Source organism: Lipotes vexillifer, unplaced genomic scaffold (genome assembly GCF_000442215.2).
Source record: "Lipotes vexillifer unplaced genomic scaffold, Lipotes_vexillifer_v1.1 scaffold575, whole genome shotgun sequence".
Taxonomy (NCBI): Eukaryota; Metazoa; Chordata; class Mammalia; order Artiodactyla; family Lipotidae; genus Lipotes; species Lipotes vexillifer.
In genome coordinates this window covers 2,196,518-2,209,633 of record NW_006780198.1, presented here as the reverse complement: position 1 = coordinate 2,209,633, position 13,116 = coordinate 2,196,518, and the positions used below count along the sequence as shown (strand labels likewise).

Sequence of the window (13,116 nt, the reverse complement as noted above, 5' to 3'; positions counted from 1 at the left end):
AGAGGTTATCCAGGCCTACCCCCACTCCCCCCACTGTGGAAAGAAAGAAAGGAGAGGGGGCGGGCTTACACCTCAGTCCAGTGCCCTCCCATCTCATCGTAAGGTTTTCCGATTCACCTGAACGTGCTGAGATCCCAGATCTGATTACCTCCACATCACAGTTTGGTCCCAAACCTTAAGTCTTCGAGAACGTCTGGCTTGTGCCTACTTTCCACTCTCAGCTAGGATCAACCAGTTAAGGATGCTATGACTGGGCAGTCCTGGTCATATTATTGTAGTGACACTACTGGTTACCTGACCACCATCACCCCATTGTGCCTTGCCCAGAGAACCCCAGTTTTGCAGAGAGCAGCAACGAGCCAACATCCAGGGGACAGCTCGTGACTGATACAAGCCAACTGTCCTAATCCCCTTGTTGGTTTCCCACCTTCCGTGCACCAAGGAGGGGAGGATCCGTGACCCACTTCTGGACAGGAGACTGCACGGAAGTCTGCTGGGTGGGCTCTGGGCAAAGCTTTTGCTTTCCTGATGAAAGGTATCAATGCACCTGGCCCTTTCCCCTCTTCTTGCTGCTCTGACTACAGATGAGCTCCAGAAGCCACATTACAACCATAAAGCAACAAAGCACGAAGACGAAAGGCAAAAGGACAGAAAATCCAGAAAAAATCCTGGTCCTGGATGGCATTATTGAGCAACTGAACCTCTGGACTTCTATGAGAAAAATAAGTCATTTTCTTCTTAAACCCCTGGAGTTAGCTTGCTGATACCTGCACCCAAAATACATTCCTTAATGGGTACATTTAGGAATCCTCAAAACTAGTCTGGAGTAGGTATATTTGGTCAGAATCAGAGATATGACCTTGTTTTTAAAAGTTTCCTTGCACATCTCTTGAAAATGGAAGTTGAAATATAGCAGTTTAAGCTTTTAAGTGAATTGAAAATGTTCTGAAAGGATCTATACAAAAATGACAAAATGCTTATCTTACAACATGCGTGAACCTGAAAAACATTATGCGAAGTGAAAGAAGCCAGACACAGAATATGACAGTTTATGATTCCATTTATACAACATTTCTAGAAAAAGCAAAATTCTGGGGGAGAGAAATCAGATCAGTGGTTGCCCAGGGCTGGTATGGGAATAGAGGGTGACTGCAAAGGGGCACAGGGAACTTTTGGGGTGTGATGGAAGTGTTCTAGATGGGACCGCGATGATTGCACAGCTGTATAAATTCACAAAAGTTCATTACACTGGGCACTTAAAGTGAGTGAATTTTATGGTATGTAAATTACACCTCAATAAAACTCTTAAAAACACTTATCTTGGGTAATTTTCTAAATTTTCAACAAAGAACAAGAATTACTGTGACAGGAATAAAAATGAAAACATTTAAGGAAAAAAATATCACAGCTTTTCTTTGCCTTTTATATTGGCTCTCTTGGTTTGTGAGTCAGACAGGAGGAGGTAAGTCCTTCCTTGATTTTTTTTTCATGAAAGTATTAAAAAGTGGAATTTCTTGAGACTGAAGGTTATAACTATCTGTAGTCACTCCTCTCCCCAATCCTCTATTTTATAAACACGTGTCAGTGTAAGAACACCTTAATATTATAATAAATGCAACATTTTGAGATACCAAGTAGCTGATTTTTCATTGTGATAGCTACAAAAGGAAGGCAATGGAATTTAAATGACTTTCAGGTTTTTTATTCAAATGATGTTGGGTTTTTATTTAAATTCTCTTTGGGTCCTAGTATATGAGCTAGGTAAATGGTCTTGGATAGCTAAAAAGAACACTGATATGTATATTTACTATGTGTATTCATACATCTACATAATTATATATATATCATATATTAAATATACATCGTCAAACTTTCTAATTGTATTGTCAATATTTTCATATCCTCTTCATACTTGAGCTGACAAATTTTGAAACAATTGTGTTAGTCTCACACTATGATTATAGTTATGGTTCCACATTTCTTCAATCTTTACTTGTTTTAATATTTAGAAGCTATGTTGTTAGGTGCATAATGGCTCATTACGGTCATATCGTTTTGACAAATTATATATATATATATATATATATATATATATATATATATATATATATAATATTTGCAATTTGCTTTTTAAAACTCCATCGGGGGTGCTCTTTACTGTCATATCGTTTTGACAAAATATATATATATATATATATATATATATATATATATATATATATATATATACTATTTGCCTTACCTGTACTTTTTATCTTTCTTCTTTTTCTTTTCATTTGTCTATCTTTACCTATCACATCATTTTCATTTTTTCTGTTTCATTTCATTTGAATTCTTTTACAAGCAGTATATAGTATATTTTGCTTCCTTTTTTTTTTTTTTTAACCCAATCTGGAATCTTTTAATAGAATTAACAGTTTCCAAAGTGGGAATAAGTCACGTTTGAAAATATTCCTATAATATTATGTTATAGAGTATTATTTCTGTTGCTGCTTTTTTCTTTATTACCATTACTGAACTTTTCCTGAATGGGCCAAATTTTCTTTTTCCCCCCTTAAATGACATAGAAATTCTGTAGCCTGTTTTAACACTAGCTGTTAACTTGACATTTCTAACAAGCATATTTCAGGCTACACATATCTATCAATATAATAATTGGAACAAACTTTGATTTTCCCTGGACAGGGGAACTGCTTTAATACACTTTTACCTTCCTTTCCCTAACTCCCTGGTTTTGTTAAAACAATTTAGAATCTTAGTTCTAGGTTATTTTTTGAAACATTATTCCTCTTTTATTTAAAGAATTGCTTATCGTGCAACCACACTATCAATAATTATTCAGATATATCAGTATTACTGGTTTTACTGTTCACTCCTCCATGAACTCTGGCTTGCCATTTCTTGAATTATTTCATTAATTTTAATTGTTAATTTTTTCATTTGGCTAAAATGCTTCTTTAGACTGCTGCTTTTTTCATAGGTATGTGGTCTTAAATTAGTGAAATATTCTCTGAAGTTTCAGCGAAAATACAAAGTAGATTTTTTTTTAGGTTATTTTCTATTTCCTGCATCAACTGTTTCAGTAAGGGCCAGTTGCTCTAAAGCTGTGCTATCCAATGGCTATTCAAACTTAAATTAATTAAACTTAAGTAAAATTAGAAATTCAATTCCCGATTCACACTGAATACATTTCCAATGCTCAGTACCACACATGGCCACCGGCTACCATATTGGACAGGGCAGACATAGAATGTTTCCATCACTACAGAAAGTTCTGGTGGACAGCACTGTTCTGGATGCTCATCTTAGTTCCCCTCTTTTAAGCTACTGATTTTCATAGTCTGGTGACTTATTATTATATGTTTATATTTATAAATATTGTTCTAGATTGCTCAGAATTAATATCTAGTATGGGCTCCATCAGAAATTGTTTAAAACAGGGCTTTAACTATGGCAGGTCAAATCCAGCTAGCTAACTGTTTGTGTAAATAAAGTTTTATTGGCACATGGCCCACTCATTTGTTTAGTATTGTCTAAGGCTGCTTTTGTGCGACAAAGGCAGACTGAATAGTCATGACGAAGTCTGTATTGCCCACAAAGCCTGAACTATTTACTATTTGGCCCTTTCCAGAAAAAATGTGCCAACCCCTCATCTCAAATATTATTTGATTTCCTGGGGAAGGCCTCCCCACAATTGTAGTGGTTGGTAGATCAGTAGCGGGGCGCCCACCACGCACCAGGGATGGAAACATACTGGTAAGCGTGCATGATTCTTGTCCTGTGCTAAACAGTGGGGGCTGGCAGGAAGGGTCCCCTGGGATGCAAGGAACAGGAGTGTTTTAGCAACCAGACCTATCTAGGAATGCTGTCTGGGATACGAGATCACCATCATTTCTACAGGCACAGGTGCCCTAGTGAATTTCTTATGGGAGTTTTCTCCTTTTATATTTGCTTTGGATTCTATCAATGGGAAGAGGGAAACAGAGGAAGTCAGACACATGTTCTGAGGATGCTCATTTTGTCCTCCCCATAGAGTATATTTTAATTAATGGAATTTGCTTGTTTAAGAGCCTAACCTCAAATTTACTTCAGTATGTATTCTCTTAATCTATAACAACTGTGATGCCCTAAAAGGATCCTGGATTTATTATAAAAGCAGTCAATTATCAGCTTTAGGGATATTCCACTGCACCTCATGAGAGCCTCAGACGATATATGCCTTTACAAGGGCTAGATGCTTGTTGTGCTTATCAAATCACTTACATCATTCAAATTCTACCCACAGGCCTCCTGTTTTAGCCATTATCAGGCTGTGACTCTAACTAGTACTTAAACAGCAAAATCAGTCACCCTGGATGCAAGGAGGAAGCAAAAGACTTATTGTAGGAGTTTTGAGGAGCTAGTACAAGGCTCTACTGAGATCTGGGTCCCTGGTGTTTAGGCCCTGTTCACAATGCTTGACCCACAAGTGAAAATGTGGCCCAAGTAAAGAAGACACTCCAAAATTCTTATATATAAGCCCAGACTTCGAACCCTCCACCGGTGAGAAAATGACATGACCTCTGGAAATTGGCAGTAAAGATCAAGGAAGCTAGGACGGATGGACCAGCCTCTGCAGGTTTACCTTCCCCAGGCTCACCTGTATATCATCCATGGGTTGTGAGCACTCCTCACTTTCTGCACTATCACGGTAGGACCCCAGCTCTGTGTTCACCACCTCTCTGTTAGCCATCATCAGGACACTCATTGGTTCCCGTGGACGCACCTGTGAAGGTGTTGCATCCTTTCCTACACTGGTCCCCTTCGGATTTCCAGTCACCTGTACTGTAGACACACCAATGTAAAGATCTTTGGAATTCCACTTTACTACCGGCTGAGATCCAGAGGCTTGGAATCCTGCAGTCTCTGGAGTGGGAGGGGAGATTTCCCGGCTGTAGTCCCTCACTCCTTCACTGGGGCTGATTGTCTCGGGGACAGACTGCTTAGAACTAGGGCTCTGCTTCCTGATATTTGGCTGTTCCAGACTCAGTGCAGTGGAAAGCAGCTTCTCCTGCCTTGCCTGGAAGTACTCAGGGTTCAATTTATGCTTTTTGGGAGCTGGATAATCTTTGTGGCTCTCACTGCTGTAGTAATTAGAGGGTTCAGACCGAGGTCTTCTCAGCTCTGAAAAGTACAGTAGAAAGGATAGTCAGGACAGGCGATACAATTAGGAATCCTAAAGAATTAACACTTTCTCTAATGCCTGAGAGACACGAAGTGCAAAGCCAGAACTCAAGACATGTCCCTAACATTTCAATATTCCCCAGCAGCATATACTATATTCAGATAATCCTCCTCCAAAATCTGTAGTTCTTTCTTGCACGAACATAGATTTTTTTTTTTTTTTTTTTTTTTTTTTTTTGCCAAAAAAAGTTTTTTTTTTTTTTTTTTTTTTTTTTTTTTTGCTACTTTCTGCAGTTTTGGGGTGGGATGGGCCGGGGGAAGCACTAGGCATTCTAATAACTAAAAGGAAAATTAGAAACACTAAAAAAAAAAAATAAAACCCCAAACACTTAAATGTATGTGAATATCCTATGGACTTTTCTGAGGGTAGCTGCATGAAAGCAAAAGGGAAATCTGCCAAGTTCTGAGGTGTAATCATTTAAAATGTTTACCTGGATTGGTACTTGCAATGACAGTGACTCCTTTGGGTATTTCTGGGGAGTGGATTGTTTCGCTGTGCCACTGGGTCATCCAGCTCTCTGCACTGGGTTCCTCACTTGCAGGACAGTGGATTCTGGGGTTCTGGCCAAGCTGAGCCTGCTCGTCCCTCTGCAGGTGCTCCAGACACTCTGCTAATTTCACATGACCCCTTGACCTGGCAATTCCCAAAGGCAGCCTTCCTAGAGAGTCCGGAATAGAGATAGCCCGACGGTCCCACTTGTACAGCACGACAGCTGCTTCTAAGTGCCCGAGAGCACATGCCCACATCTGAAAAAAGAGAGAGACAAAGCGAGCTTCCTCAATACGAGTTAAAAAACATATTTGACTTTTGCCATTGCTGCCAATTGACTAATTGGTCCTTGGCACCGATCTCAATGGGGCCATAAAACGTTACCATTACAAAGTAGCTCCGATACATGTCGTATGTTCAATGAGGGATAATACAAAGGGAACCAAGCACATCCCTATGCCAGCCTAGAAAAACAGTTCAGGGAATAAATGAACCCATTTCTTACCAGAGGAGTACAGGAGAAGTGGTCCACATTCAAGGGGTCAACCTCCAGTTCCAAATCAATGCTATCTGCATGCTTTGTGCTGGAACGAACAGCACCAGAAATTACTGCACAATGAATCCACGTTAAAAAATACCAGAACGTTATGAAACCCACAGAGATGAAACCAAACTGGGCGCCTCACATTCCTGGCGTGAAGAAGTAGAGCCCCAGACTCCCTAGGGTGCTCTGGGCTCTCTGTTTTGCCAGAGGCCCAGGGGAAATAAAAAGTCCAATGTTGGGCTTCCCTGGTGGCGCAGTGGTTGAGAATCTGCCTGCCAATGCAGGGGATACGGGTTCGAGCCCTGGTCTGGGAAGATCCCACATGCTGCGGAGGACCTGGGCCCGTGAGCCACAACTACTGAGCCTGCGCGTCTGGAGCCTGTGCTCCGCAACAAGAGAGGCTGCGACAGTGAGAGGCCTGCGCACCGCGATGAAGAGTGGCCCCCGCTCGCCGCAACTAGAGAAAGCCCTCGCACAGAAACGAAGACCCAATACAGCCAAAAATAAATAAATAAATTTATAAAAAAAAAAAAAGTCCAATGTTTAGTTCAGCATCTCACTCAGGACTTCTTGGGCAGAAGTTCATAGAACTTCTTGGAACTGTCCACAGAGAGAGCCCTTTGCTCTCAGGCTACCACGCTCCCTGAATGGCCAGATTTCCCTCCACCACTGGACACCCTAAGAGGAATGCCTGCTGAGGGGTGAGGATGATAGTGGCCGTCTGGCCCCAACCTTACCGCCATTTGATCAGGGTCTGGATGAGGGTGGCATAACCCTGGGCTGCGGCCAGGTGGAGGAGGGTCATTCCACGGAAAGTCTTTGAGTGAATCAGATGCTTGGACTTTGCCCAGCAGGCCCGGCTCATCATCTTCTCGCACACGACAACCACGCGGCTCTCAAAGCAGCTCCCCAGGGTCCCGGGGCCAGACGCGCACTGTAATGAAATGGCACGTGTTCTGATCGGAGGACCAAAGGCCCTGTACCAAGTCAGCATTCGGATGCCGGGGTGGGAAACCAGTGCGTTATGATTTGCAGCGGAAAACGGGAAGCACGAAGCTGAAAATAAGACATCTTGAAAGGGAGAACAGAACGTGCTGCGTCCAGCTCAGCGGCACATGTCCGCAGCCGGGCACACAGTAATTTTCTGTAACTCTAAGGACATCAGAGTCTGTCTGCTGCAGCTGACGCTCTGATTGTGAGCTTCGTGCTGATCCAGCTCAGGGAAAGTATATACTGCTAAAAAAGAAACGAACAGAAAATGTGGCCCCAGCCGCCCAGCTGAAGTAAACACTGCAGGCAGTAAACTGTCAGGGGAGAGTAAGGCAGGGTAGCTTATGCTTCCAGCACTGGCTGCCTGGAGCTCCTGACTCCCCTGCTCCTTCTGAAGGAGAATTAAGTCACTTAGATGGGGATTCTTCTCCCTAAAGAAGCACTTAGAAATATCCAGTAATACATTTGCAACAAGATGGATGGACCTTGAGGGCGTTACATTAAGTGAAATAAGTCAGAGAAAGACAAATACCGTATGATGCCACTTATATGAGGAATCTTAAAACACACACACACACACACACACACACACACACACAAAAGCCTCCTGACTTCATAGATACAGAGAACAGCCTGATAGTTGCCAGAGGTGGGGGGAGGAGGTGGGAAAAATGGGTGAAGGGGGTCAAAAGTTATAAACTTCCAGTTATAAAACAAATAAGTCCTGGGGATGTAATGTACAGCATGGCAACTATAGTTCATAAGACTGTACTGCATACTGGAAAGTTGCTAAGACAGCAGATCTTAAAAGTTCTCAACACAAGGAAAAAAAAGTTTGTAACTATGTGTGATGATGGATGTTAACTAGGCTTATCATGGTGATGATTTGGCAAAATGTATACAAATACCGAATCATCATGTTGTGCACCCGAAACTAATATGATATTATATGTCAATTATATCTCAATTGAAAAAACAGATTTTAGGGCTTCCCTGGTGGCGCAGTGGTTGAGAGTCCGCCTGCCGATGCAGGGGACACGGGTTCGTACCCCGGTCCGGGAAGATCCCACATGCCACGGAGCGGCTGGGCCCGTGAGCCATGGCCGCTGAGCCTGGGCGTCTGGAGCCTGTGTTCTGCAATGTGAGAGGCCACAACAGTGAGAGGCCCGTGTACCGCAAAAAACAAAAAAAACAAAAAAACAGATTTTAAAAAATCCAGTAATAATCCAGTCCTTTATATAAAGCAAAAAGGACACTGGGGAAGGCATGAGAGACCTCGAAATTTAAACGCTCTTGCTAACCACAGAGGCACACGAGAAAGAGAAATTCACTCATGTTAGCCACCTGGCTTTCTTCTCTTTTTTGTAAAAGGAGGTTGTGAAAGAAGAAAAATAAAATCAAAGTTAGGAACCTCAACAGCTTATCTGAGTCTCTGCTCTAGCACTTTTACGTTTCACAACCACCCCCCCGCCCCACCCCGAATAAATGGCCCTTCTGGTCTAATTCTCCTCTCTGGTATTATTTTAAAGGTATTTTGTCCAGTTACAAACCCCATGAAATTCAATTACTACAGAAACACTGTTGTTCCTCATTGTTTTTTGTTTTGAAATCTGGAAAAAAAAAAAATGCCTGCAAAAATAAAAAGGCAGAGGATGGTTAATGTCACCCTCACTAGAACTGTCATGACATGTTTAGAGGAGCACAGCCGGACAACCCCGACCTTCAGCAGAATGACCTTGACTCAAAAGGCCCAGACAGACACACCAGACAGACACATTCAGGGGCACATGGAAGTCACTGGGTAGTGAGCAAAGAGGGAATTTCTTTGCATTAACAAAAACAGCTCCATCTCTATCACATAAGGTGGACACAGATATTTATCGAAGCCAGCTTAAACTGATGAAAGAGTATTCAATAGCAGTTAATATGGGATCAGACAATAGGCCAGTTGCCAGATAGTTGAGCTATAAAATGACACTACTCTCCATTCCCTTTATGCAGCTTTTGTTGGTGAAAGCAAAAGGATTTTGTGGGAATCTCTTATTTTAGCCATGAGATAGATAGTAAATAATGTTTACTTCTTTTTATAAAACAGTAGTATCAGGTGGACAGGTAGCCTTAATAATATTTTCCTTTGTGCCAAGTCTTTCCTTTTCCATTGATTTCTGAAGATAGGAGAGAAATAAGAAGGAAATTCCCGGAAAAAGGTTAGTTTCGGGGGTGTGGTACCGTATGCTTTGTTTTCATCTACTGTGATGAAATAGATGTGTTTCATCTATTATTAAAAATATTACTAATACTTGATATTTACAAGGATCATAAAACTCCAAATGTTCACTTTAAAATATAACTGTTCAGAAAAAAATCAACATTCATCTTGAAGAGAAAGAGGGGGAATTATTTGAGGTTTTTAGGTGATGTCTCAGTGGTGGAGGTAAGAAACACCATCAGTCCCTTTAAATTCATTCTAGGGGACTTCCCTGGTGGCGCAGGGGTTAAGAGTCCGCCTGACAATGCAGGGGAAAACGGGCTTAATCCCTGGTCCGGGAAGATCTCACATGCTACGGAGCAACTAAGCCCGTGCGCCACAAATACGGAGCCCACACTCCTCGAGCCCGTGCTCCGCAACAAGAGAAGCCACCGCAATGAGAAGCCCATGCACTGCAACAAAGAGTAGCCCCCACTCGCGGCAACTAGAGAAAGCCCGCGCGCAGTAATGAAGACCCAACAAAGCCAAACAATAATAATAATTAATTAATTCAAAAAAATTTATTCTAGGGCCTCCTGAAAAATAATTTCTGCCTAGGAAATGTCCCCAAAATGAAGCTCCTAAATGAAATTGACATGAAGCCTTCAAGACTAATGGGACTCTAAAATAATATTTGATGATTTCCCTGTACCTGACAATAATAATGCATTCATCACGGAACTGATGAAAAAGCATTTGTAACAACGACAGAATGTATAATGTTCTACTGTTCTGCACTGAAAAATTACAGACACAGTTTCTCTGGGCCCTTATAAAACAATTATGTTTTCTATTTATACTTCAGATAAAGATAGAACACAAAACACAAAATAGGTTCTAATTGAACTCTGAGCCCAGCGAATCTGAGTCATCTCTTGGCCTCTGTTCTGTCACTGGATGCCCGCCCTCCCGCTGGCAGATAACTGCAGTGAGTTCTGAGATCAGTAAGTGATTCAAGGCTTAGGAAGGTGAACCACTGAGAAGCCCCACAGTCCAAGGCTTCTTCCCTAACACAGAGCTGAATACTCAGAAACACAGGGACTACTAAGCAGCCCCCTGCCTTTTGCCTCTTCCAGGAAGGGTGCCAGCAGCAGCAGAGAAGGGACTTGTGATCGACAGCCTCGCACATCAATAAAACATTAGACACCATGAAAGGCGACAGTCCGCGCAGACTCGTACCTGAGCTTGGCTTCCTCCGTTCCCACTACCGCTGCCCCCTCCGCTGCTCCCTCCTCCGCTCCCCTGCTTGTGCTGCTGGGACCCGGTCATCTCAGCCATCCTCCTTTCCATCTGCTCCAGTCGCTCAAGGATGGACATCCTGAACTGGTTATCTAGGGCAGAACAAGGAAGAGTGAGGTTGTGTTCTGGAAGAAGGGCCATTAACACGTGGCCTAGGCGAGCCTGCAGGACAGGCATCCAAGATGGCCACCGACCCAACCAAATCACCGGGCTTTGCCCAGGCTGGATTTCTCCAGCGCGGTAGTGACACTGACACTTCACATAAGACTGCAGCCTCGACAGCAGCCCAAAGTTCTCAGCGAAAGGAACAGAAAACCCGTTTTTGTCAAGGTCCTGGTTTCAGGTTCCTGGACCTCATTTCTTTGGCAAATTCCCCAATGGAAACCTTGAAGAGAGATCTGGTTGATAGGCCCCTAGAGCAAACAAATGAAATGAATACAATTTAATTTAAATCACTGGAAGAAAGCAATCACTATGGGAAAGAAGAACACACACAACCCCACACAGATATAGATATCTAGATTTTTTTTTTTAAGTAGTATCTTTTACCCACACACTGGAAAAAAAAAAAAAAAAAATTTAAATCACTGGAAGAAAGCAATCACTATGGGAAAGAAGAACACACACAACCCCACACAGATATAGATATCTAGATTTTTTTTTTTAAGTAGTATCTTTTACCCAAACACTGGAAAAAAAAAAAAAAAAAGATTTTCTGATCCAGGCTCTAGCCACAGACACACACATACATTAGAGCTGGGGTTAGGTAAGAGCAAATGCAAAGGCCCTGAGGCAGAACGTTCCAGGAGCAGAAGCCATGTGGCTGGACCACAGCAGAGAGGGGAGCAGAAGATGAAGCTGGAGAGGGGAGTAAGGACCAATCAGGACACAGTTAAGAACACTGGCTGTGCCATATAATAGTTGTGTACTTTTGAACAAAACCTTTGGTGTCTCAGTTTCCTTAACTCTTCTTCTTTTTTTTTTTTTTTGCCGTACGCGGGCCTCTCACTGTTGTGGCCTCTCCGTTGCGGAGCACAGGCTCCGGACGCGCAGGCTCAGCGGCCATGGCTCACGGGCCCAGCCACTCCGCGGCACGTGGGATCTTTCCGGACCGGGGTACGAACCCGTGTCCCCTGCATCGGCAGGCGGACTCTCAACCACTGCGCCACCAGGGAAACCCTCCTTAACTCTTAAATGGGGATAGTAACTGTCCTTACCTCCGAGGGGTGTTGAGAGAATTTAATGAAGTAACAGATGAAAATGCTCAGGACATGGGTAAGTCCCAGATAAGTGTGCCAGCCATCAGCATCACCTTGTGGCATGTGAATGAAATGTCTTGGGAAATTGATCAACCACCTGTGACAACATAGTTCTTCCTCAAAATTGCTAATGGCGTCACTATTTTCAAAATACAGCCAACTGAATCATGAAAAGGAGTACCCTCGGAGAAGAAATATTTTATCAGCATTCCTTGCCATCCTGACTGTAAATCCTGACACTGGTGGGTAAAGCGTATCGATCCTACAAGAGATTAAAAAGTGGACGGAGCTAACACTTACCGAATCTGTGTCAGTCACTGTGTAAATAACTTGACAAATGTTAACTCATTTACCCTCACGGCCATTGTGTGAGGCTGGTCCTGTCACTGTCTTCATTTTACAGATGAGGACACTGAGGCATGAAAAGATACCTGGCTTCTCCGTCTCCAGGACCCAGAGCTTAGCCCCCACGTGACAACAGGAAGGGAAAGTTATGGGAAGAGAAGATGCACAAGGATTAGACGGTCTTACCCGAGGGAACAGAACTTTTTTCTCAAAGTAAAAAGACAGTAAATACGTTTTCAATTCGGTATTGAAAACGGGGAAGTTTTCAATACTGAATGTCAAATTGATCTCACTTTTCTAAACCACTAAAGCAAGAGGAGGTAGACTGCTTTTCAAGAATTGTGGTATCATTTTCTTAGTAAGCTATTTCCAGGAACAACATGAGAGGAAAAAATCCTTCCTCTTTAAAAGTGAAAGGTAACGTCTCTCTGTTCCAATTTCATGCAGATGGATGTGACGAACTCTGAGGACCCTCTAAGCATCTCAGTGGCACAGTCACGGATGGGGGAGTAACCCTGAATGGATCTGCTTGTGATGCACTGGCCATGGCCGTGGTCATCCTGTGACCACTAATGGAAAACAAAGTGACTTCAGAGTTGATTTTAGAATCCTTACTCCATGCCCTCCTCATTAGAAAATGGAAATTTTGTAGAATGTGGGACTTCTCCATCTGGAGCCAACTGAGGACAAAGAATTTTACCTTTCAAAAAGAGTGTGATCCGGGCTTCCCCGGTGGCGCAGTGGTTGAGAGTCCGCCTGCCGATGCAGGGGACACGGG

The 13,116-nt window shown here is 42.7% G+C and overlaps 1 protein-coding gene across 2 annotated transcripts in view; it reads right to left on the bottom strand.

Annotated features, from left to right (window-relative positions):
• Positions 1-13,116, bottom strand: part of CAMTA1 (calmodulin binding transcription activator 1) — a 927,002-nt gene that overhangs the window by 21,914 nt on the left and 891,972 nt on the right. For both annotated transcript variants that reach the window (XM_007453302.1, XM_007453303.1), the window contains 5 exons: positions 10,675-10,826; positions 6,995-7,191; positions 6,219-6,297; positions 5,655-5,970; positions 4,640-5,163 (listed from right to left, as the gene is read on the bottom strand). In XM_007453302.1, the coding sequence (XP_007453364.1) occupies positions 4,640-5,163; positions 5,655-5,970; positions 6,219-6,297; positions 6,995-7,191; positions 10,675-10,826 (1,268 nt within the window). The remainder of the gene's footprint in view (positions 1-4,639; positions 5,164-5,654; positions 5,971-6,218; positions 6,298-6,994; positions 7,192-10,674; positions 10,827-13,116) is intronic.